At 42.8% G+C, this 27,163-nt stretch overlaps 1 protein-coding gene across 1 annotated transcript in view; it reads left to right on the top strand.

The window, feature by feature from the left end:
* Positions 1–1,962: 1,962 nt before the first annotated feature.
* RGMB (repulsive guidance molecule BMP co-receptor b) overlaps positions 1,963–27,163 on the top strand; it is a 34,294-nt gene continuing 9,093 nt past the window's right edge. Inside the window, exons 1-2 of the mRNA XM_033963207.1 lie at positions 1,963–2,203; positions 7,582–8,090. Of these exons, the coding sequence (XP_033819098.1) occupies positions 2,104–2,203; positions 7,582–8,090 (609 nt within the window). The 5' untranslated portion in view covers positions 1,963–2,103. The remainder of the gene's footprint in view (positions 2,204–7,581; positions 8,091–27,163) is intronic.

The raw sequence follows: 27,163 nt of genomic DNA, 5'->3' as shown, positions 1-27,163 counted from the left end.
TTCCATCTTTGCTTATACCCTATGCTGTCTATTAAAATATTTTATAGTGTATTATGTTGACATAGTAATATAGCATTCTATGCCTTTCCTTGTATTGTTATTTTAATATTTTTACTGCTGTATTCGCTATGTTTTGACTTAATCTTGCTGTACACTTCCTGGAGTAAATTTCTTCAAAAAGGCAGTACATAAATACTAATAAATAATCAAATACTGTATATGTTTTTGTCAAGGCTGAGATTATAAACCAAACTGCAAAATTTGAAGATAACTTTTTCCACTTCCTTCAACTATATACGGATCCTAATCCACAGAGGGATATGGTCCTTTGAAAAGAACCTGCTTTCTTCGGTCTACTTAACAGAATCCTAAGTTTAATTATGATGCGAGTACCTGGCACTTAAAGGTCATGTCAGTTATTAAATGTCTCTTCCCACTTCTTTATTCATTGTTATTTGTTGCTGGCTGGATAGGTTGTCAAAAGAGAGCAATCGTAGTAAGTATTAGGTGTGTTTTACAAATTGAAACCCCAGGCTTGAAGCAGCAATGTAACTAAGCAGACCACAGATTAGCCGTGTTGGATTTCTGGAAATGGATCTTCTGCTAAAGAAGGAAACATCTAAAGCACAGGCAGAGAAAAACACGTCTTACTTAAAATCCATTAATTCTTCTGCACAGATGTTTAACTTATAACCGGACACACATCAATGGCTTCTGACTTTCCAGCCATTGCTGCAGTTCTTAATATGCCCTTTCTTCTAAGGAAAACAAAATCTTAATTAGATGCTAAAAAGCAAGCCCCATATTGTGCAGTTTTTGGAAAGCAGAAAACAGGTGTAGACAAAGTATACAATCTTCTTCCTTAGAAGGCTCAACCTGAATTTATTTTTAAGCCAATTCAAATAGCTGGTAAACCACAGTGAACCCCCAAGCCAGATATTTATCAAAGTCCCCCTTTTGAATGTAAGTGCGTTCCTAATTAGCCACAGCACCTTAAAGTCCCGATTGCTATCTCCAGCATCAATTCACTTCTAGCCACTTTCACCAGCCGCCTTGAGCTGCTGCACTATCTTGCCGTTTAATTGCTGAAATTAACCTGGTCTAGATACTGCATTACACTCGTGTAATCAAAACAAAACTGATCTGACAGCCCAGCTAGTCTGAACTTTTACGACTTAAGTGGGGCCCCCCAGTAAAAACACCTCCAAGGTGAGGAACAGGATTTCCAGCTCTGGAGGGAGCTTTGAAGTAAGCCGAGAGAGCCCTCTGTTGTCAGTCAGCACGTCTTCAGAGCAAATGGGCTGTCTGAACTAGCCGGGAGCAACAAAAGATAGGGGGTTGGACCTCTGCCAAAAAAAATAAAGAACGGCAGGATATTTTGCACAACTTTCCTATCAGGCACTTTGATTAGAAGTTTTGCATGATGGGGAGCTCTCGGTAACGTCTTGCTCTCGCTTTTTGGAGCAGAAATATGCAAACTGTTAACGTAAAGATACAGTAACAGGATTCCTCCTTTTCAGACACAATACACACAAAACCCATCCCGGTCTGCTCGGCTCCGAAGCTTGCACATATGGGCTTTGAAATCATATAGCACGGTGCACTGAGAATGCTGATATAAAAGCACGGCTAACTCATCCGTTCTCGGCCTTGATTTCGGTGGACGCGGGGGGGGGGGGGGGAAGAAGCCGCACGTGCTCTTCCCCAACCCCCTACACGAACCCCTCAGGGAATGCCGGTCACCTGACCCGGATTCAGGCTCAGTTAGCAAAGCGGGGAGATTTAATAGTCTGCCTTTGCTTTCACAGCGAGCATAGGGTGGGGCGGCCCTACCCGGGCCAATGGGAAGGCGGAGAGGGTGCGGCGGCTGACGACTACGATTGGATACCTGGAGCTGGGAGGCGTGCCAGGGCTGAGATTGACGGTCGGCGCTGCGGAGGCCGGGGAGAGCGAGAGGTAGGAGGCGCGCGCGTGTCAGTCACTCTGCGCTGGGCTCGCACGCGCCCGTGCTGAGGAGAAACCTCCGGTGCCTCGCGTCGGGCTGTGCTGCTCCGTCGCCGCGGGAGGACGGTCCGAGCCCAACCGCGACCTGGATGGACGGGCATGGGGAAGGAAGCGGCCTCCGTGCATTATTGCCCCGGGGCTGATCGCCTGCCCCGAGGCCTCCTGCTCCTGCTTTTCGCCGCCCTCTGCGGCCGCCCAGGTACCGGCTCGCGCCCTCCCGCTCGGGAATGTGTAAGCGGGACTGCCTGCTACATGCGTGCCGCTTTGGCGGGATGAGTGGCCGTTTTTTGCTTGCAGCTCGGGGTTTCGTGCTTCCCCCCCCCGGAGCTCTGGTTTTGGAAATAGCGCTGGGGGTGTTAGAATACCCGCGGGGGCGGGGGGGGGCTTTCTTTCATGTCTTCATTTCTCTATATTGAGTCCTGGGGCGGTGTGTATAATGTATGTCTGTGCTCGCGGCTGTAATCTCTCTCTCTCTCCCCCCCCCCCCCCATCTCAGCGATCTGCCTGGTTTTCTGCCTCTTCTGTTCTCTCATCTCCCGATTTTCGGAAGGCGGGATGCTTTTTGCAGAGTTCGTTTTCTTCTACTAGAAGCGAGCTCTAAAGTCTGCCAGATTGGGGGCTTGAGGGTGAAAATACTGCTTAAATCCATTCGAAAAAGAAGAAATGTAGTGATTGTCTAGAAGCAGAGTGTGAGAACTTGGTGATGGAAACAATTTTCAAAATGTGGTCTTAATAGAGGGAGAGAGAGAGAGAGATGTCCAGAGTAAAACTAATTTGACTACAAATTAGAGAGATAAATTTCTTTGTAATCTGTGAGGAAAATTACTATATATTTGTTTTGCACAATTATAAATGGTTAAACTTTTAATTGGACTATAGCTGTGATTATATTAATACAGAGTAAAACTAATGACAGAATCAATGAAAGCCTTCTTATACTTAACAGAATGTTCTAAAAAATGTTTATTTTCGGGAAGGAGCCGCGTGCAGTATTTCTCATGTCTATAAAATGAATATGAGAACTTGACCCTGATAGTTTATGTACTTTGATAGGGGGATTGGTGCCCTCAGATGTTTTGTACGCTTGACTCAGAGGGTTACAGAAGGGATGGTAACAAAATGAATATACTTCATACGTTTACTAGTTAACTATCCACTAAGATATTTAATTATTTATTACTGTTGCTGTTATTATTGCTGTCATTTTATAGATGCTAAAAATGAAGAGTGAAATGCATAAAATGCAAGGTTAAATAGATGCATGCAGATTTGAGGCCTTTAAATAAATTGAATTTGTGTTGAAAACCTCGATACTAGAATGGAAAAGATCTCCCATTTGGTTAAAATGGGGGATGGTTACACTTTAGATTCCATTAGCAGGCGATTCTCCTGACCCCCCCCACCCAAACACGCACACTTCAAAATATAACATCTAGATCTGATAAATTGCAAGAGTTTATATGCCTACAAATTGAGACCTGAAAATTTCCTTGGCCTAATGAAGTGACCATCTCTTCAGTTTTCAGCACCTGTGTGAAAAGTCCCACTGTTAGATATATTGTAAGAGCCTGGCTAATAGCTTTTTGTGGATGGAGAACCATATGTTTTATAACTGTGCCCATAACCTTAGCTCAGCACCCATATGGCTTCATTTGTTTTTATTACTGCCGTTCTTTAACACCATTACAGAAGCTCATGTAAGCAAAGCCTTCACAGAAACACCCTAATTTTGTATTACAACACCTTTACTGAAGCTCATGTGAACTGCTCTGAATTGACTCCCCAGTCATTAGTAGCAGTATAGAAGCCCTCAATAAACAAAAACAATTCAACCTAGCTTCTTGAATGCTTTCAACTAGGGAATGACACGGGGACTCAATTTCCCTCGTCCTGTCGCCGTGAGTTTTGTCACTGCCCCATTCCTGTAAGCAATGCCTTAACCATACAAGCCTTGAACACTTATGATTTTAAAGTGTTTGAGGCTTGTGCAGATGAAGTTGGAACTTGCAGGAATGGGGCAGGGACAGGAAAATAACTCGCGGGGAAAAATTTGTCTCCCCCCCCCCCCCGTGTCATTCTCTACTTTCAACTTGTCAGGTCGTATGAAAGAAACAAGGTAGAGATTTACAAAATCTTGAGTGGTGTAGGATGTGTAAGAAATGAATCAATATTTTTGTTGTTACTCAAAAATTATAGAGACTAGGGAACACTCAAAGTTACATGGTAATGTTGTTTTTTTTTTTTTAAACGATTAGGAGGGAATATTCTTTCACTTAATGAATAGTTACATTCTGGAACTCATTGCCAGCAAATGTGGCTACAGCAATTAGCAAATCTGGGTTTAAAAATATTTGGACAAGTTCCCGGAGGAAAAATCTATAGTCTGCTATTTAGATAAACATGGTAGGAAGCCATTTCTTTCCTTAGGATCGCTAGTGTAGAATGTTACTATTATTTGGAATTCTTCCAGGTACTTATGACATAGATTGGTCACTGTTGGGCTGGATGGACCATTGGTCTGACCCAGTATTGCTATTCTTACCAAGCATGAAGGAAGTAGGAGAGAGTCCCTTGGTGGGTGTGAAAGATGACCTGAATCTTAATCTCGCTTTCACTTTTTGTCACTTCATGTAAAATTATTCTTTAAGAATGTTGTGTTTTTTTTTTTTTAATTTATTTTCTTAAGCCTTTCATCATAGGAGAGAGTTTATAAGCATTAGGGGAAAGTGCATTGACGTCTTGGGAGAATAAAATCACTTATAGGTATAGCACACATCATTCTGTTTCATAATTGTGCCCTTGGAGAGGGGTCCCCCTCCCTCTTTCCAATGAAACAGTTCATTTCCTGAATGAATATCAGATGAGAAATTGCTTACTTACACGTACACTTTATAGCCTTTCTTGGCTAGGTCTTTGAGGTTGGTTTTACTCTACATGCCTTTGGCATTCTGACAGGAGGTTTATTAGAAGCACCCGGACAAGGCACAAGGTGTGTTTTTATAAAGAGTGATGTAGTTGGACGCATGCTGCATGGATGTTCATAGCAAAGCAAGAACAGCATTTGTGACTTAACTCAAAATGCTCCCCCTTCGCAGTCTTGAATGAGCAAATACTGAGGGCAAATTTAAAGGAGACAGCCTCAGGGGGTTGCAAGAAAAATGTTTGGCTAAAGGGGAAATAAAACTTCTAACTCTGGAATATGTGCTAACAACTGACCCGGACACTAGGGTAGGTGAAGCTGAAGAAAATGCTGCTGCCACCCCTCCCCCCTCCTTCCCCCTCCCCCTTTGTTCTGGGAACAGCTTTTTCAAACCTAGCTCCTCTTGCTCCTGTGAACACTTCCGCGCTCTCACTTTGTACTGCTAATATTTTTCTAGCTCTTCTAAGTAATAGGAGCAAATGTGGGTATTGTACAACTGAAAGTTTTTTTTTGTTTCTTAAAAGGGGAAAAAGAGAGCAATTGGAAGAGTGTGATGCAGTGGTTAAAGCTACAGCATCAGCACCCTGGGGTTGTGGGTTCAAACCCACGCTGCTTCTTGTGACCCTGGGCAAGTCACTTAATCCCCCCATTGCCCCAGGTACATTAGATAGATTGTGAGCCCACTGGGACAGACGGGGAAAAATGCTTGAGTACCTGAATAAATTAATGTAAACATTCTGAGCTCAGAATGGTATAGAAAATCGAATAAATAAGTAAGTTCTGGAGGCAGGTTGTGCTCCAGTTTTCTTTCATAGCACAAAAGCAACTTATTGTTGAGTCTGTAGCTTATAGATTTTTTTTGCTTGGTCTTTTTCTGTTGGTAAACATATCACAATTTTTCTTCTTTTGCATCCCCCCCCCTCTTTTTTTTTTTTAAATTTGGATAAGAAAGATCTTGCTTTATTTTGAAAGAATGTAGAAAGCTATAAGGTGGTACAGACCTGAAGTTTGGAGTCAGCCATTCCTCATCCCTTGCTCCCAATCATATTATTAGTCCTTAAATCTAGTTGTAATATGCAGCTATTCTGATGAAATTTTTACATGAAGTGTCAAGGTGGCTTGCAATTTTTTTTTAAAACTGTTTTCTATTACTTTGTAGAAGCTTTGCTCAGAGAGGGGATTGTATCTGTGCCCACTCCTGATATTTTGCAAGATTGCATTCATTTCAGTCGCCTAAAGTTTAAAAAAAGTGGTGAGGTTCCTGCAGTGCTATTATTTCAGAGCCTTTTGTTCTATTCTAGGTTGTATCTAAATTCTCCTGAAAGCTAGACCCATATGGCTCTACCCTCAATAGTATGCAAATTTCTTCTTCCAGAGTTACCTTATATTGTAGTAAATCGTGCTCAGAAGAGCATGGTAAGCTGTTATATCAGGGAGCACTGGAGAGTCAGACTTTTTCTTTTGTAGGCGGAATGAATTTGGGAGGGGGGTGCACTGCTAAGAACTTTGCTACTAAGGTTCTCTTTGCTGGTCCGTTTGTTTTCCAGAGCATGGTGGCAACGTGAAACCTGAGCTTGGTCTCTTTATATGCAGGAATTGAACTGTGAATCCACCTGGTTTCTTCTTAAGGTTTTCTTAAGCCGAGATGGTGGGGAGGGTGATCAGATTTAGAGAGAACAAAATGCAAGTGTGATAGACGAGGAGGAGTTTGTACTGGATTTTATTATTATTATTTTTTTAGAGGCTATAAGTTTGGTTTTAATTCATATACTGAAGAAAAATGTATTTTAATCCACTTTGATGGCAAGTAAAAGGATTTTTGTTTGTTTTTGCATTGTCGGGGAGGGCTTGATTCCTGTTTTAAGAATCTCAAATGAGCCTGATTTTTAGCATAACAATGCTATACAGATTTTAAGTTTATTCCTGACAATGTATAGACAGGTAAATTTGAACAATCATTGTGGGTATCCTGAAAACTAGGTCTATCTGAGGCTGTGCAATGCATTTATTTAATTTATTTTGCTGTTCAGTTGGCTCTTAAAAGGGGAGGGGTTTAAGACAAAGAAATCCCTAGTAACAGTGAAGAGGATTGCATGGAGATAAGAACATAAGAATAGCCTTACTGGGTCAGACCAATGGTCCATCAAGCCCAGTAGCCCGTTCTCACGGTGGCCAATCCAGGTCACTAGTACCTGGCCAAAACCCAAGGTGTAGCAATATTCCATGCTACTGATACAGGGCAAGCATTGTTTGGGCATGATACTATAGCAGAACTCCGTTAATGGCAGCGGCTTGTTACTTGCCAGAAGCCTGAATTCAACTTCAGCTACTCTAACCATGGGATAAGAAGGAATATTGTATCTTTAGACTGTTAAAGTTTTCTGAGATGGAAGTTGACTGCAAAGTGGTATTGTCCTAGAGGACATGTTCCTTTCTCTATGAAGTAATTTAGAAAAAAAAGAGTAAAATGAATAAAGACCATGTGGCCTATGTAGTCTGCCTATCCATGCCATCTACTATCCCTTCTCCCTTAGAGACCCATTGTAATTGCCCCAAGCGTTTTTGAATTCAGATACGTTTTGTATGGTCTCTAGGGGGAGTAATGGGTTCTATGCTTTGTACACTTCTTTCGTAACATTTTATTTTATTTTCCATAGGTGACTGCCAGCAGCAGATACAGTGTCGTATCCAGAAGTGCACCACAGACTTTGTCTCTCTCACCTCTCACCTAAACTCTGGCAGTGATGGTTTTGATTCGGAGTTCTGCAAAGCCTTGCGAGCATATGCTGGCTGCACACAGAGGACTTCCAAAGCGTGCCGTGGTGTCCTGGCATTCCATTCTGCGGTACAGGGCATCGGCGATCTCATGAATCACAGGAACTGCTCCAGGGATGGGCCCACGTCCTCTACAAACCCTGAAGTCCTCCACGATCCTTGCAACTATCACAGCCGCACAGGAGCTAGAGAACAAAGGGGAGCAGAGCTTGTCCAACCCACATACCTTTTCTGTGGTCTGTTTGGAGACCCCCATCTTAGAACTTTTAAAGATCAGTTTCAGACATGCAAAGTAGGAGGCGCCTGGCCTCTGGTAGACAATAATTACCTGACAGTGCAGGTAACAAATGTGCAGGTGGTTCCAGGCTCCAGCGCAACTGCTACAAATAAGGTAATGAGAGAGGTGACCAGACCCTCTAGTGATTTGCCTGGCCTCTACAGAGGGATTTGGCACATGAGACTTGAAAGATCTTGGCAAATGCAGTAATGTAGCTTTTATTTATATGGACAACAGTAATAGTTGCTATGTGTTCTGGGCAGTAGTACATTGCAGAAAAGAACTGCAAACACTGCGGAGTTAACCCAAAGCAGATTAGTTTTTAAGTATGTGAGTTAGAGGGGCATAATCAAAAAAATCATCTAAGACCCCTTTTGGCCTAAGGCCCTAAACGTTGAAAGTAGATTCAGGGAAAATATCCATTCTCAAAAAAAAGTCCAAAATGAGGTGTTCTTTTTTTTTTGAGAATGGCCTACCTCTACGTTCAGCAGTTTAAACAGCCATACCACCACTATGTCTACACTCGCAACACATTATCAAACAAAAAAAAGCCTAAGTCCCAAACGCCCAGAACCAGACCTTTTAGGCGAAGGAGGGGCCAGTCCTTTGCCTAAAAGCTGGATTCTGTAACCAGTGCCTGTCAAAAAAGAACACTGGTTACAGAATCCACCCCCCCCCCCAGCAACGATCGTGGCAGGAGAAATAGCCAATCTCTCCTGCCGCAATCCACCCCCCCCCCCCCGATCGGATTGGGCAGGAGGGAGCCCAAGTCCTCCTGCCCTGGCGAGCCACGACTCTCCTGACATGATCGGGGCAGGGGCCATGTGCCTAAGGCCCCATCCACAGGAGGGGCCTAAGACAATTGGGCCAATTCCGGTTAGTCCAGGCGCCTCAGGCCCACCTGTGGGCGGGGCTTGAGGTGACTGGGCCAATTAGGCCCTAAGGCCCGCCATTCTGAGGATAGCGGGCCTGCTGGATGGATGGGCTTGGGACCCATCCGGCCAGCGTTGTTAAGGTACCGGGGGAAGGGGGCCCGTATCTTAGAGGGAGTGGGGGGTAGGGGGTTTCACTGGGGCAGGAGGGCTTGGGCTCTCTCCTGCCCCGATTGTTTCGGGAGGGTTGTAGTTTCGCTGGGGCAGGAGGTCTTGGGCTCCCTCCTGCCCCAATCATTGCTGGGGGGGGGAAGGTTGGATCACAGCAGGAGAGATGGCTCACCTCTCCTGCAGCGATGGTGATCAGCCCCTCTCCCGAACCATGGCACTTTGGGATGAGGATCGCGGCAGGGGAGTTGAGACATCTATCCTGCCGTGATTGTTGCGGTAGGGGGTAGGCAGGTTGCTGGGGCTGCTGAGCTGATCGTGGCAGCCGCGATCAGCTCAGCTGCCCCTTTTTTGGCACTTATACCTGTTTTGACTTGGTCTAATTCAAAACATATAAGTGCCAACTAGGCAACCTGTCTAAACTTTTGGTTATACCTGCTGTATGGCTATGACTAGGTCGGCCCACCTCCTGCCCTTTCCCCGCTTCTAAAAACGCCTCTTTTCGCTCTATGCGTTTAGAAGCAGGGGAAAGGCCTAAGCCGGTTTTAGATATGTCTAAAACCAGCTTTGGCTATGGGTACTTAGACGATCAGGCTTTTTGATAGGCCACTTTTTAGACTTTTTTTTGTTTTGATTATGAGCCCCTTAGTGTTTAAATATACTTGTCTCCCTCCATATTCACGGGAGGGGTTAAGGTCAAAGACAGCCCACAAATACTAAAAAGTTGCAAATAAGTTTTCGCTTTCATATTCGCGGGGTTTGTGGTAATAGCCCTTGTGAATACGGTGAAATTGCGAATGAAACTTGTATTTGCGATTGTTTAAAAAAAACCAAGTTACTGTATTGCATGGTTCATATACATGTGCAAAACCTTTCTCTCCGCAACCCCCCCCCCCCTAAATGCTGCCGTTTGCCTGACCACATTGACAAAAAGTGCTGAATTTTTTTCTCGGTACTCTAGGGCAGTGTTTCTCAACTCAATCCTGGAGGACCCCCATGCCAGTCAGGTTTTCAGGATATACACATTGAATTAGCATAAACTTGCTTTGCATATCCTGCCTCCATTATATGCAAATTTATTTCATGCATATTCATTGTGGATATCTTGAAAACCTGACTGGCAAGGGGATACTCCAGGACCGAGTTGAGAAACGCTGCTCTAGGATGTCATTTGGAGGTGGTCAGCAAGATGAAAACCACAAACATGGAGTGCCAAACCCACAATATGGAGGGATAAGTGTAAAACATATAAACAAAATATAAATACAAGTTGCTTCCTACTTGTCATTTGTGCTTGTGACTTTGGCACTGTAGCTAGAAAACTTCCCAGGTTTTCTAGGATCTACGTCTTGCCTTTTGGTTTATTTTACTAGACGAATTGCTTACATGTATAGTACAGTACAATATCTTGTTTATCTGGAAAGAAACAGGCTTTTGCCCCCATTTCTTGAAAGGGGAAAGCTTCTATTATCAAACATTGGTTCAGTCATATTCCATTGGCTAGAAAAATCTCTCATTATCTAGAACAGTGTTCTTCAACCACAGGTCCATGGGCCAGTACCAGTCCACAGAAATTTCCTGCTGGTCCACAGGGCCAGCATGTGCAACAGTGTTCTTCAACTGCCGGTCCACGGTGCGATCGATGCGGCGTTATCGAGCCAGCTCCCTCTTCCTAACTGATTCAGTGCTCAAAGCCATGGGCAGTGGCTCCTATGGGCATCCTGCGCCTGAACCGGAAGCCTTCTCTCTGACGTTGCAACGTCAGAGGGAAAGCTTCCAGATGAGGCAACGGATGTGCAAGATGCAATTAGTACTATTATGGGGGCAGGGTCTGGGGTGGACATTGGGTAGAGATGGGTGGAGTCTGGCCCACGACTTAGCCGATGCCGGTCCACAGAATAATTGTTTTTATTTCTGCCGATCCATAGGTGTAAAAAAGTTGAAAAACACTGATCTAGAACAGTGTTTCACAAACTTTTCCAAGCTGCAACCAGATGGGTCCCTGTGCTTTTTAACCCTAAAATGACTATGCCGGTGGAGAGGTGCAGAGAGCAGGAGAGGTGCTGGCTGACTGGCCTATACGATGTGCCTCTTGTGGTACACCTGGAATCTTTCCACAGCATACTACTGTGTTGCAGTACACAGTTTGTGATACACTTGATCTACAGGGGTAGGGAACTCTGGTCCTCGAGAGCTGTATTCCAGTCGGGTTTTCAGGATTTCCCCAATGAATATGCATTGAAAGCAGTGCATGCAAATAGATCTCATGCATATTCATTGGGGAAATCCTGAAAACCCGACTGGAATATGGCTCTCAAGGACCGGAGTTCCCTACCCCTGATCTAGAACGTCATTAAGGATATATATGCTCCCATGTTTTTTGTTGTTTTGGGGTTTGTTTGTTTTTTTTACCTCATTTTACACAGGTCTAATTTATTTTCTTAAACTTGATTACCCCCCTTATGTACTCACTGGCTAGTTTTTCTTTATAAACCCACTAAATTTCAGTGCCTTCATTCACAGCATAAGGGATAGTTTGCATATCCTTAACTTCCAGTTTCTGAAATAAACTTGATCCTGGCCATTTTTGGATGAGAACTACTCTACTGTACCTCACATTTGCAAATAGGGTTAACACTATTAGTGGAGCTCCTGGGGAAAATATATATCCAGAACTTATAGGGTGTCCTTTAAGGCTGATGTGCAATGCAAGGTGTAATTCTTAACTAGTATTCCAGGGAGCATGTCATGGGTGTTCATAGTGAGCTGCTGCCAGGCTCTAACTTTGATAACTAGAGCATCCTGCTTATGGGATCTGATTGTTGCATTAATGTGGAATTGGCAGACAGCTTTTCATTCCTTTTGCAAGGTGCCATATGTAAATTGTACTGTATATGTCTGTGTTTGGCATTGCATATGTGTTTGTGTGTCAATAGGCAAGTTTTAAATTGACTTACACAGCCTGGTGCTTTGAGGAGCTGCTTCAAGTTTCATGACGCCTTGTAATTCCAAGGACTTAATCTATATTAGTAACAGTTGCTTTTTTTTTTCCTCACCTTTTCTTGGTGACAAGACATGCATTTGCAACACCATGCCATTAACTACTCATATGAACATAATGGCAAAGATCTGTGGTTTCTGGCTGCCTCCTTGCCTACCACCTTCTTTTGGGGCACTGCAGCCTCCTATACTTTCCTGGAAATCTCTTTGTTCCCATATGTAGCATTGCAGAGTAAAGAGCTGCTTCACAGACTGCTTGTCTTGCAGCTGTGTCCATGATTTCAGGCTTATAGAAACATGAAGGCAGATAAAGGTCAAATGGCCCATCCAGTCAAGTTTCAAGTTTATTAGTTTTTAATATACCGACCATCAACAAATATCTGGCCGGTTAACAATAAAATTTAAAAGGTAAGAAGGATAAAAAAAATAAAATAATTGGCATTTTAAAATAAATGGTGTGAACATAAATAATATCAACTAGACAAACTTGAAAGTGAGGGTAAAAGGGAAGGGAGGGGAAAAGTTACATATTTGAGAAGAAAAGGAGAAAGTGGGAATGGGATAAAACATATAGGGTAGGGTCGCTTTGCTAAAGCGGTTGGTTGCTTGAAAAAGAAAAGGAAGTAAAAAAAACAAAACACAGGAGGTAAGTCTAAGCACAGCCGAATGCGTCACGAAATAAAAAAGTCTGCCCATCCACAGTAACCATTATCTCATTCTCTCTCTGACAGATCCCACATGCCTATCCCAGGCCCTTTTGAATTCAGACACAGTCTCTGTTTCCACCATCTCTTCTGGGAGATTGTTCGACACATCTACCACCCTTTTTCCTACTGGCCATACCTCTCCCTTTGCAACCTAGCATCCTTCTAGCTTTCGCCGTCACCTTTTCAACCTGTTTGGCCACCTTAAATTATCACACAATCACACCCAAGTCCTGCTGTTCCATCTTGCACATAAGTTCTTCACCCCCTAAACTGTACCGTTCCCTTGGGTTTTTGCAGCCCAAATGCATGACCTTGCATTTCTTAGCATTAAATTTTAGCTGCCAAATTTCAGACCATTCTTCAAGCTTCGCCAGGTCTTTCTTCATGTTATTCACACCATCTGGTGTGTCTTCTCTATTGCAGATTTTGGTATCATCCACAAAGTGGCAAATCTTACCTGACAACACTTCAGCAATAACGTTAAAAAGAACAGGCCCAAGAACAGAACCTTGAGGCACACCACTGGTAACATCCCTTTCCGCAGAGCGATCTCCATTGATCACTACCCTCTAATGCCTTCCACTCAACCAGTTCCTGACCCATCCCGTCACTTTGGGACCCATCCTAAGGGCACTCAGTTTGTTTATTAAAGTCAATTAAATACACTGTCACCATGTTGATGCTCTTGTTACCATTTTTCATTAACTGGCCTGATTTCTGGGTACAAAATACCTAAGAGTGGAATCATCTATAAATCAAGGTTTTGTTCTGTTAGAAAAACTGAACTGCAGAGAAGTCATTTAAACAAAATGTAATGCCCACTGGTCCTTAAAAGATTTTAAGAGTTAGGTAGAGCTTTCTATGGAAAGCAATGAGTAATTTGTTATACTTGAACCCTTTGAGTACCCCCTCCAGTGATAGTCACAAAGTAAGGCCACAAAGTTGTTAGCATAAGAAAGCATTTTCTTCTAGCCTTTAATAATGGGAAGGTCCCAGTACAAGATGTCTTCCTCTGTACGGATTTTGACAAAATTTTTGATAGATAGGGCCCAGGGTGCAAATTTCAGTTACATTTGGGAACAAAAAATATAACTTTACCTGATAAAATCAAGACTTTAAACCACCACACATTTTCACATGGTACCTTCTATATGTAAAGGAAAAGGAGCTTTTTAAAATGTCCCTGTTATTAATGAACTAGACATGTTGACCATGTCACTACAGATGTCTTCTCTTCATTGTACATTTGTTTTGATCACAGACAATCCATTACTTATTGATTTTAATTATTGTTTTGTTAAAGGAGGATCTTGTGTTTGTAAAGTCCATCTGTAGTACCTTTAAGGTTTCTTAGTTCTGTTCTTTATGCATGAGGTTGTTAGAGTACAATATGTAGCCTGTAGTGAAGTATAATACAAGACACAAGTCACAGGTAGATAGATGTCTGTGTTAGCAGCAAAGATGTTTCCATAATAACTGGAAAATGTATTGTAGAACACTCAAAGTGCACCCGTGGTGCCCGATATTCTTTTTTTCAATCCTAAAACTGTTATCTATGATGCCATCTACATTAAGAACAAGTGACAGACCCCTGATTTTTGTCACACACATTTGTCTGCCATCTTGCAAATCCATTCTAAATCAAAGCAACAAGTGATGGATTGTCAAAACAGAAAGGTACAATGAAAAGGATTCATCTGTAACACATCCAGCTTGTCTAGTCCATTTGAGGATGTTGCATCTAGTTGAGGATATGTCTTGGCTATCTTTAAACAAAGAACTCTAGTACCTAGGGGAGGCAAGATGACTCTTGTAATGAAGTGCACATCCTGGACACTGTCTTGTACCAGCATTGGTGGATGTGTGGATTAATCTTAGGACTCTCTTTTTTTGGGCTAGGGCAGACCTGAAGTGCCGTATTTGATCATGCACTTTTGTCATATCTTTATTACCCTACCAACCATTATGCATTTGAAAGGAGGTGGGTTGTTCAGAGGTTGGTTGGTTGTCTGTGTGATGGTTTGGAGCAGGGCTGTTGAGCTTTGATTGAGACTCCTCTATTTTTCTACTGCCCAACTCGGATGCCTACTGTGTATAATAAATCTAAGATAAATTTGATTAATTGCAGAAACACAGGATATTTATGTACAAAATTAGGACTAATAGGCTATATATTAGAAGTGTTGGCAAAGAACCTGAAACAAATTTATAAGTATAAAATGATAAATTTACCATATATTAAATGTAAACTTTTATTTTGAAGCTGGAGTTTGGCGTGGGTACATTTTTCACTGACGACTCCACTCAAAATTTTTTCCTACAGCATAGCCCTGGTTTGGCTGTGAAACTTTGACCTGGGACCTTTACTTTGTATGACATGCAATTGAGGTCTTATAATAAACAATGATGTTTGTAGACAAACATTATTGGAGGGGGAGAGAAAGCAAGGAATAGCTGTATGTAATAGATGTATTTTGTGGGTGGGGTTTTTTTTTTTTTTAAACCATATGTGATTGTGGCAGTAATCATTATAAAACAGCTTGGAAACCCTTGAACCCAAGAGCCCAGTCTGTTGGAGATCAACTTTTTGGAATTGCTCTTGCACTAGGCTTAATGCATAAATTTTGAAAGGAAGCATACAAAGGTATACTACATTCAGTCAATATTCATCAGTGTGGCTTTGGAACAAGTTGGATAGGTCTTTCTTTGCTGGGTGAAAGAGGAGCTGCTTCTGTTCTTCATTTTTTTCTGAGACTTGAGTTATACCACAGCATTAAGGCAATTGCTTTCAGCAGAATCGTTGACTACTGTCATTGATGATGCTAACTGCTTCAAATACTGGTAGCTTGAATCTTTACCCAGAAATTGTTGAGCCTTTCCTTGTCCATATGTATCAAGAGCACCAAAGAAGATAAAATATAAGTTCTCTTTGTAATACATGATGCCAGGCCGATGGAGCAGAGTGACTCGGGAGGGCAGTCGAGGCATTTTACCGAACTTGTGTATTGTGGAAGCTGAAGGCTTGTCACCATCTGGACTTTACTTCATTGCTTAGTCTGGCATCAAAAAAGGCCAGACCAGTCAAAAGTTCTGGCAAGTATTACAGATGTCTAGTAAATTTTGTCGAAGCAGCCTTGGCAACAGCCATGTTTGGATATGTCTGGAGTTCTAAAAGCAGAAGCAGGTCCTTTTACAGGAAGAGATACTTCATGTTAGTAGTGGATATAGATTAGGTTAACAAGGAGAATCAGTTCTTTGATGCCCTGCCTGTCTTTGGCAGTAAGAGAGAACTGCTTCTGGAACAGAAATATTTTAACAATATAGATGGCCTTCGGGTGCTCGAAATGATGGCTTTACTTTATCTGCATCTGGGCAGCCACCAAGAAAAATTAAACAAAGGTCAAGAAGCTCCTTGTAGTCTTCCCTTAGATGTGATACATTCAAGGCTATTCTGCAGAAAGTTGCAATTTCTTTCCAAAGGGCTGATGTCTGCATCAAACATATCATCTGCAGCAACCTCATACAAATCCTGGTTAATGTGTGGCCAATTTTGCTGAAATCTTTTGAACTCTACAACATCTGGTCCTCCACTAACTCCAGACACTTGGGTGAAGATGCTTCCAAGCCCCAGTTCCATCATAGGATGTTGACAAACAAGCCATGCTAACTCAAAGGTGCATGCACCATTCTTCAAGCCTGTATTACTCGCAGTGGTATTGAACACCAGTCCCCCCCACTCATCCAGTACTGTTGAGACAGGCTTCAGCTTGCATTTGCCAATTCCATGGCCAAGTTTTAGATCTCCAAGTAACCGTTCTTCTCCATTCCTAGTGACAAGTACTGCAATTTCCTCAACCATTTCTTTACTTCCAGTAATATCCTGGAGGAGTTTTCCATCCCAGTGCAGCAGTAATGAAGTTTGTTTCATCAAGGAACTCATCTTTCAGAATGTCTTGCCTCCTCATGGTTCTTGCACCATGAATATCAGAGTGAGCTTCTTGATATTGTCATTTAATTTACATCATGGAAAATAATAATAATAATGTAATTTATTTCTTATATACCGCTAAACTCCGTTAGGATTCTAAGCGGTTTACAGAAAAAAAACAGACAATAGGGTGCATTAAAATTATAAGTAAAATATAAGTAAAATAGGTACTTAGATATTCCCTTACTGTCCCGAAGGCTCACAATCTAACTAAAGTACCTAGAAAAATGACAATTAGTAGATAATGAAAAAATTAAAATAGAGATAGATGAGAAAAAATAAGAAAATAAACATTCTAATAAGACTACAATGGTCTAAAGGACTTTGAAAGGTTGAAAAAAGAGGGGCGATAGGAAATAGAAGTAGGAGGGAGAACCGTTGAAACTATAGAATTCTTGAGAAATTTAAATGAAATTTAAATAATAAAGTAGGAAACAAAAACCAAATGGCAAAACAATGAATGAGATTTAAAAATAAAATATCATAAACTAAAAAAGAAAGTGAAAAAATAAGAAACAAACAGTCAAGACTGAAGTCCAGCTTGAAATGACTTCACTGCTTTGGCTGCGAAACTTCTCCAGATGTCATCCGATCCTTGTCAGCAAACCGGAAGCCCCAAATCCAGTGTCTCCAGTCATCAACTCGTCTAAGATGTTCACTCTCTCCTCCTGCATGTCAAATTCGCTGAATCTGTCTCCTTTCAGGACAGGCACCGCTCGCGTCTCTCTGACCGTTTGCGGCGCCAACCATGGCCTCCCCCTCGTGGTGGCGGTGGTGGTTGTGGGGGGGTCGCTCCTCATCATGGCCGAAGCTAGCGGCAGCAGCGCCTTCTCTGAGTCGACGCTACTCAGCAGGCCCAGGCTGGCGTCAGGGCCGGGTGCCTCTAGCGGCGGGCGAGTGCCGGGTTGGCTGCCGGCTTCTCGGCGACAGGGGTGACGGCAATGATGAGATGGAGGGGCTGGGTGAGCGATTGCGCCGGAGGCATCTCTTTGCCCGCATACTTCAGCTCCAACTCGGCAATCCTCACCGACGCGACCTGCCCCAACTCAACTGCTCAACTGCCGCAGTTCAGGAGTGTTCCCGGCTGTTACTGGGGGGGGGGGGGGCGGAGATCGCTCACACGCCGAGCCCCGGAGGAAGAGAGGTGGCCTGGGAGCCCTGGAGATGTCAGTTGCGGTGCGAGCAGGTGAACGGCTCAACTGCCGCAGATCAGGAGTGTTCCCGGCCGCTACTGGGGGGCGGAGCTTGCTCACATGCCGAGCCCCGGAGGAAGAGAGGTGGCCTGGGAGCCCTGGAGGTGCCAGCTGCGGTGCGAGCAGGCAAAAGGCAGGAGTAGGCGAACGGCTCAACTGCCGCAGTTCAGGAGGGTTCCCGGCTGCTTCTGGGAGGGCGGAACTTGCTCACACACCGAGCCCCGGAGGAAGAGAGGAGGCCTGGGAGTCCCAGAGGTGTCAGTTGCGGTGCGAGCAGGGAACAGGCCGGAGCAAGTGAACGGCTTAACTGCCGCAGTTCAGGAGGGTTCCCGGCTGCTTCTGGGGGGCGGCACTCGATCACACGCCAAGCCCCGGAGGAAGAGAGGTGGCCTGGGAGCCCTGGAGATGTCAGCTGCGGTGCGAGCAGGGAACATACAGGAGCAGGTGAACGGCTTAACTGCCGCAGTTCAGGAGGGTTCCCGGCTGCTTCTAGGGGGCTGAGCTCACTCACACGCTGAGCCCCGGAGGAGGAGAGGTGGTCTGGGAGCCCTGGAGATGTCAGTTATGGTGAGAGCAAGCAAAAGGCAGGAGCAGGCAAACGGCTCATAGTATCTTCTGATGTTTAGAATTTACATCTGGTCTTTTCTCATAACGCATATACCATATGCTTCTTTTGCTTGGTTGATGTCCTTTTAGAGGATTTTATAATTAAATAGATGAGGAATTGTTGTTTAAAAGGAGGGAGCTCAACTGTCAGCCAGTCACCATCCAGCCTCCAAGTTCCGGAATAATAGTTTATTTTTATATTCCGCCATACCCGGGTGTTCTAGGCGGTTCACATTAGTCAATCATTATACATACAGTACAAATAGATATTTAAAATTGAAATCATCTAAAATTTTGGCAAAAGTTAAAAGCTTACAGTGGGAAGATACAAGCAATTTAAAATGAGATAAAAATTATAAGTAAGTAATAGGATACATTAGGTTGCCAATCTATTGAATAATTGAGTTTTTATCTGTTTTCTAAAATCAAGGTAAGAGGAAGCTTCTAACGCAATTTTGGCAAGCCATGTATTCAGTGTGTCCGCCTGAAAAGAAAAGGTTCTGTCGAGGAACCTTTTGTAATGACAGGATTTTGTTGAGGGATATGCAAACAAGTGTACTCTTCGAGAGCTCTTATTAATGTAACTCAGGGTAAAATGAGGGGTAAAATAGCCTGGTAGCATGGCAAATACTGCTTTGTAGCAGATACATGAAAACTTAAAACTCTAGATTCCAATGGAAGCCAATGAATCTTTTGATAGAATGGAGTAATATGCTCCCATTTTTTTTAAACCAAAAATAAGACGAACAGCCGTATTCTGAACTACTCTCAACTTTTTGAGAATTTTCTTAAAAGCACCCAAATATGATGTTACAGTAGTCCAGAGTACTTAAAATGAAAGATTGAGTTAACAAGCGAAAAGAGGCTTCATCAAAGTACTTCTTGATGGTGCGGAGCTTCCAAAGCACTGAACTGCTTTTTTTAAAATATTAAATCAGAATGTTTTTCCAATGTGAGGTGTTTATCCAAAGTTACTCCCAATATTTTTAAAGATTGTTTGATAATGTAATCCATCCCATTTACATGTATCATTGTTTTTTTTATTTTATCATTTGGAGTTGCTAAAAAAAAATTGTTTTTTTTTTTTTTTAATTTAATTTGAGTTTGAAGGCAGCCATCCAGAGTGTTTTAGAAAAGTGCTTTGGTAACAGCACCAGTGACAAATGCGGCTCCCCTGTCTAGCAAATTAACGCAAACTAACGCTCTGGCAAGTTCAGAATTTGCAAGGATGTTCATCTTTGGCTGTTTTGATTGAGAACTGGAACAAGGGGTTCTTGTGTCAAAATCTGAATTTGAACAACTGTCAGTCAACTTCAGCGATATTCTTGGAATCAGATAATCCACTAGTTAGAGGGAGAGACGTTGCAGTTGGCTGTGTAGAACTACTAACAATGACATTTTCTGCCTCTGCGTTGGCTGCAAACTTGCTAAATCTTCTTGGACTCATAGTAACATAGTAGATGACGGCAGATAAAGACCCGAATGATCCATCCAGTCTGCCCGGACTCCTCTTTCAATCTTCCTTCTTTGCTAGTACAGTGTCAATGCCGGCCATGCTGCATGAAGAAAAATCCTGCCTTTACATGATTAGAAATTCTGTCTTCTTCGATTTTCAGTGTGACTAAATCATTACTTGGTAGCAACATCAAAAAGATGGACAAAACGCTCTTTGAAGACTTCATGATTCACCAGATCACGTGGGATCTCTCGGAGAGAGAAAAAGATAATGGTTACCTCGGATGGGCAGACTAGATGGGCCATTTGGTCTTTATCTGTCATCGTGTTTCTATGTTTGTTGCATCTGTGCTGGTTCTCCTTTCTTTTAGCTTCTGATATTAATCGTAGAGCTTCATCAGTATGTGAATCCCCGAGTCTATTTGCTGATGTGGTATTCTTGCACGTTGCCAAATTTCCAAGACCTTGAACATGGCCAGATGAGCTTCCTCTTTCAAAGCAGCCTTTTGTCAGTGCCGAGGTACATCATGAATCGAAGAACATCCCCATTGGTTAGAAGATGTGAACTGGACAGTTCATCAGTGTCTTCCCTAGTAGCCATACTTCGGCACTACTTCTAGTCTTTGACATTCTTAGTTTTTATCCTAAAATGCGACATCAACTCTGTTTTCAACTGCCTATCACTAAACTAACTTTCTGTTTTGCAGCAGTACTACTTCTACTTATTTCTATAGTGCTACCAGACATACACGGTCTCTGCTCGAAAGAGCTTATAATCTAGTGCTAAGTTGTTGCTTAAATCAGTGGTTTCCAACCCTGTCCTGGAGGACCACCAGGCCAATCGAGTTTTCAGGCTAGCCCTAATGAATATGCATGGAACAGATTTGCATGCCTCTCTCTCATGCATATTCATTAGGGCTAACCTGAAAATCCGATTGGCCTGGTGGTCCTCCAGGACAGGGTTGGGAACCACTGTCTTAAATAACAGTAAAACTGTTGTCAATAACAGCTCCAAAGAATAGCTATGTAGTGTCCAACCAATATTAAGTAAGTAACAGTTTATAACCAGATTACCACAAAACCAGCTGCATTATGAGGATAGAGTAGCACCATGAGCAACCTCTAAATTTGTCCCAAACTACTTCAGATTCTAACCATATATTATCTGCATGAAGTAGAACATATTCAGACTTGTGGAGGCATGTTCTAATAAGGATTGAATTTAAACCATAGTCTATGGACCACTTGCTGAGCATAAGTATGATTCTTTGCGTGTGAAGGGATGGTAAACTGTGCACAGCTCTTCAGGAGTACAAAATATTAACCTTAACAGATTTCTAGGAATAGAATCTCAGATCCATTTTGAGCAGTGTGGCTGGTACTGCTGGATTTTCTCACTGGCACTCCAGAGACAGCAGTGCTTTTAACTCATCTGCACATCTTATCAGTGTACTCTTTCTGTGCGGATTTCCTACACACAGATTTCAGCACATCACCTTTTGTGTTCTGCTCTTCTTGTCTGGGAAGCACAATTTGCAGTTGGTCTCTTTGTTCAGTATAGGATTGGTTTCAGGCAGGGAAGACTGCAGAGAGGAAGAATTAAAAATGAATGAGCAGAGCCAGAGTGGCTTATTCCAAAGGGGGGGGGGGGAAGGTTGTGAGGGAGAAAGGTTTAACAGAGGTATTGATGTCTTTAAATGCATTGCAATACCATCCATCAATAATAAATGGTGTGGCAGAAAGCAAACGTGCCAAATTATTGAGTTACTGCATATGGATTAGTTCAAACAGTAGTAATGGTGGTGTCGGGCATTCTACTTTTTTTTCGTAGAGGTTTATGGAATTTGACATGCATGAGAAGCAAGAATTGGTTATAGAGCTGAAGACCTCGATTCTCCTTTTGTATGTTTTTTTTTGGTGGCGGTGATCCAAATACAGCAAAAATATATTGGGCAAAATGTTACTAGCAGCTCCTTCTAACAGATAACCTTGAAACAAGCTTTTTTTTGTGTATGTGTGTCTGATGGCTATATCAGTTGTGGCTACTTTCAGAAAATCGCTACTATGCAGGTTGACAGCAGTCGGTAATCCTGTGACTTGTACTAATAAAATGTACATATGATAGCATGATTAAATGAAGAGATGGATCTTAACCCAGCAAGTTCTTTTTGTTTTCAAAGGCCTAACATCCTTGTACATTTTCCACATTCGACTGCCTGAATCAGTGCTTTTGTGTGCCCTGAAGAGATTCCAGAATTTTACTTTATTTTTTTAAATTCCCTTCATAAGTTTACACTAGAATAGATGATATATACATCACGTACACAAGAGTCTGTCAGTGTTATGAGCATTGGTGGAAGGATAAGAACATAAGAAGTTGCCTCCACTGGGTCAGACCAGAGGTCCATCGCGCCGAGCGGTCTGCTCCCGCGGCAGCCCATCAGGCCCATGACCTGTGAAGTGGTTTCTGGCTATTCCTATAACCTACCTCTACTTCTATCTGTACCCCTCAATCCCCTTATCCTTTAGGAACGTATCTAAACCCTCCTTGAACCCCAGACAAGTGCATTCAAAAACAAGCACATCCATTGCATTGATTAGCAATTCTATCTACTTTAGTTTCACAATTACGCAAACATAGCTTAAAGAACTTTAAATAAAGAACTTAAATTTAATTTTTTTTTGGTTTTGCAATTTTATAATTTCAATTATAATGTGCCTCGAAAAACATTTGCTCCGTTTAGTGTGCCAGAGCTAAAAAAAAGTTTGAGACACTGGTCTAAATGAAAAATATTGTTCAGAATGCCTTAAACGGAGTTTTTTCTGATCTGCACAACATAGTTTAAACTTTCAACGTGAGAACAAGTATAGAAGATCTCAAATACCAATTTTAAATTGTCATACGCATTGAAGTATTTGATATTGCGTGTACAACAAACTTTTAATAAACTTGAAACTTGATATACAGTAAACTCAAATATAAACCGAGGTAATCTATTCCCCCCCCCCAAAAAAAAAAGAGGAAAAAGTTTGACTCAAATATAAATTGAAGGTTTATATACAAGTACAGTAATACATAGTAGCATAGTAAATGAAAGCAGATAAACACCTGAATGGGCCAACTAGTATGCCAAACCGCGCCCGCTCTTTTAAATTACTGATTTAATTTAAATTGTCCTTTTTCCTAGCTCTTTCTGGGCCAGAAACCCAACACTCTTCCGGGTACTGTGCTTAAGTGTCATCTACTGAAATGTCTGTCAAAGCTCCCCCTGGCCCATCTAAACCATCCTAGATGTCAAATCCCTCCCCAGCCCATCATCAACCAAATGGCCATATACAGATACAGACTGTGCAAGTCTGCCCAGTACTGGCCTTAGTTCTTCAATATATAACATTACTAGCTGATGCCCCGGCGTTGCACGGGTATTTAATTATAGCAATAACACTGTAAATGGATTCAAATAAAGATACTTTATAGTGGTGAATGAAATTATTTTTTTACAGCTTTATAAAAAGTACAATATTCAAATTATAATGTGAAATATTTGACAAAATGAATACAATACAACTAACACAAAACTTGATTATAAACAACATTTTTAGTTTCAACTCCAGGAGCAAGAACATATAAATTCTTGGGTGAACCCACCCTTGAGCAAGCAACATAGAGTTGACCATGGGAAAAACAGGGGGATCTTAAATCCACTCCACAGTATGTTTTAGTCTGTCCCTGTGATTTGTGGATTGTGATAGAGAATGCAAGTCTCACTGGAATTTGCAAGCTCTTAAACTGAAAAGGAAGATGTGTTGCAAGTTTCGTTCAAATCGGGCAAGCCGTTTTTGCGTTGGCAGCTTTTTACAATTTTTCCATTGACATGAATGGGTGAAATCAGATTTTCTGTTTGTAGCTCCGCCCATGTGTGCAGATGGGCCGCGAGACCCCCAGAACATATCACCCCAGGTAGTGAGGGATCTGCATACCAAGTTTAGTTCAAATCGGGCAAGCCGTTTTTGCGTTGGCAGATTTTTACATTTTTGCCATTGACATGAATGGGTGAAATCTGATTTTCTGTTTGTAGCTCCGCCCATGTGTGCAGGTGGGCCGCGAGACCCCCGAACATATCACCCCAGGTAGTGAGGGATCAGCATACCAAGTTTCGTTCAAATCGGGCAAGCCGTTTTTGCGTTGGCAGCTTTTTACATTTTTTCCATTGACATGAATGGGTGAAATCTGATTTTCTGTTTGTAGCTCCGCCCACATTTGCAGGTGGGCCGCGAGACCCTCAGAACATATCATCCCAGGTAGTGAGGGATCTGCATACCAAGTTTCGTTCAAATCGGTCAAGCCGTTTTTGCATGATCGCGGCACATACACACACACACACACACATACATACACACATACATACCTCCGATTTTATATATATAGATTTTCTGATTAGAGATCATCTGTGTTCATCCAATGCTTTTTGAACTCTGTCACTGTTTTCCTCTCCACCACTTCCCTTGGGAGCGCATTCTAGGCTTCAACCACACTCTCCATAAAAAAATAATTTCTTAACATTACTCTTGAGTCTACCACCCCTAAACTTCAAATTATGTCTTCTGGTTTTACCATTTTCCTTTCACTGGAAAAGATTTTGTTCTATGTTAATAGCTTTCAAGTATTTGAACATCTGAATCGTATCTCCCTGTCCCTCCTTTCATGTAGGGTATAGGGTATACTGTACATATTCAGGGCTTCCAGTCTCTCCTCTACGTCTTTTGGGGCAAACCTCCTACCATTTTTGTCGCCTTCTTCTGGCCCGCTTCAAGTTGTCATAGTGTCCTTTGCCAGATACAGTCTTTAAAACTGAATACAATACTCCAAGTGGAGCCTCATCAACACCTTCTTTCTTCTACTGGTTATGCCTCTCTCTATATACAGTCTAGCATCCTTCTGGCAACAGCCACAGCCTTGTCACACTGTTTCTTTGCCTTTTGATCTTTGGACACTTATCACCCCAAGGTCCCTCTCCCTATCTTTGCATATCAGCCTCACGCCTCCCAGCATATGAGGCTTCTTCTGATTTCTAATCCCTAAATGCATTACTCTGCATTTCTTTGCATTGAATTTTAGTTGCTAGATAGTAGATCATTCATCTAACTTGTGCAGATCCTTTTTCATGTTTTCCACTTCCTCCTTGGTGTCCACTCTGTTACAAATCTTGGTATCATCCGCAAAAAGGCAAACCTTTCTTTCTTTCCTCCCCCCCCTCCACAATAATCTTACCTTTTCTAAGATGTCCTATCTTAGCCTGTCCCAGCCCGAGCTCTAAACCTAACCTTGGTAGCCCCAGACCTAGCCTCAGCCATTGCAGGCCTCCTGCAAACCTGCCTTAACCCTGGGGTCCAGCGGTGACCTGGGACGGGAGTAATCCCTTCACATCCTGTCCCGGCTGGCTCTGCACCACCCCACCTCCCTCCTGCCCTTGGACCCATCCACAGCCTACCTTTGATACCTTTGATGCCTTGGTAGCCAAGAGGTGAATCGGGGCAGGAGCGATGCTCCCATGCTGCTTCCCTGTGCAGACTCGCTGTTAGAAATGGCTGTCGTGAGTTCCCGTAGCAACCTCGCGAGACTCAGCAGCAGCCATTTTCAACAGCGAGTCTGCATGGGGAAGGAACATGGGAGCATTGCTCCTGCCCTGGTTCACCTCTGGGCCACCATGGTATCAAAGGTAGGCTGTGGATGGGTCCGAGAAGTGGGGTGGAGCAGGGTCAGTTGGGACAGAACACAGAAGGGATCGCTCTTGTCCCGGCTCACTGCTGGACCACCCTGGCATAAGGGATGTCTTCAGTCAGTCTGGGAAAGGGGCAGGGTAGTACAGAGCAAAATATAAACATACCCCCCCATGTGGGGCATTTTTTGGCTCCAAAATTCTGGTTTATATTCAAGTGTATATGGTAATAGTATTTTTATATAATCAGACTTTTATGATTTTTTGTTCTCAAGTCTTCACATTTCTTGACTTGCTGCTTGATGGAAGTTCTTTTTGCAGTAATACCTATTGTAAGAATAAGTGCTTACCAATTTTTCACAGGGGCACGGTGCAGTTCTTTTCTGTTATTGGCAGAATAGCTGGAGCTCATTCAGTTTGGCTGGGAGACCTCTATAAAATTCAGTCTTTACATCTCTGCCAGCTTTGTGGTTGTCCAGAGCAGATTTACCTCCAAGAGATGTTCATACATTCCACTATCCAACTGTCTGGTTTTAAAAACCTCTGTGTCCACGCTGTTCCAAAGCATCCCTACAGCATAATTATGCTGCCACCACAAGGAATGCTTTACTGTAGAAGTGATGATGGCACTAAGCCACGTGTGGTGTAAAATGTGGCACATGACCCCCCACTAAGACCAAAAGGTTCTACAGTACTGCCAGCCCACAAAGCTTTCTCCCCTGCGTGCAGAATCTCTCAACTGCTTTTTATTGGCAGATTTTATGCAGCACAGCTTGTGACCTTTTTTCCCTCCACTAATGGCTTCCTTTGTCACCCTTTCTCATTCAGGCTGTGTTTATGCATTGAGTTGGTCCAATAAAAAGGTATTACCTCATTTTAGAGAATGACACGGGGAAAAAATCTGTCCCCGTCACCGTCCCACCATCCTCTGCACCGCCCCGTCACCGCCATCCCTTTCACCGCCCCGTCACCGCCATCCCTTTCACCGCCCCGTCACCGTCACTGCCATCCCATTCACCGCCCTGTCACTGTCCCCGCTGCATCCATATAAGCCTTAGTACTGCAATATTTAGCTTATTCCTTTCTTATAAATCAAAGTTCCTGCTGCTGAACTAGAGAAAGAGATGTTCAGCTGGCAGGGCTTTGTTTATAAATTTTTATCAACACAACTAATATACTATTTTATCCTAAAGCAAAAAATAAATAAATAAATATAATTTTTTTTCTACCTTTGTTGTCTGGTTTCTGCTTTCCACATCTTCTCATTCAATTCCTTCCATCCACTGTGTGTCTTCTCTCTGCGTCTTCCATTTGCTGTTACTGTGCCTCTCCCTTCACCCCCCCCCCCCAATTGATCTAGCACCCATCTTCTTCCCTCCGCTCCCCCATAGTCTGGCATCTGTCTTCTTCCCACTCTGTCTTCCACATTTCCCTTGGGGGTCTGTTCCTCTCCACCCTCCTTCAATGTCTGTCCTATT

Source organism: Geotrypetes seraphini, chromosome 1, assembly GCF_902459505.1.
Source record: "Geotrypetes seraphini chromosome 1, aGeoSer1.1, whole genome shotgun sequence".
Lineage (NCBI taxonomy): Eukaryota > Metazoa > Chordata > Amphibia > Gymnophiona > Dermophiidae > Geotrypetes > Geotrypetes seraphini.
Note: the sequence above shows the minus strand (reverse complement) of the source record. Positions and strands in the feature narration are given on the sequence as shown.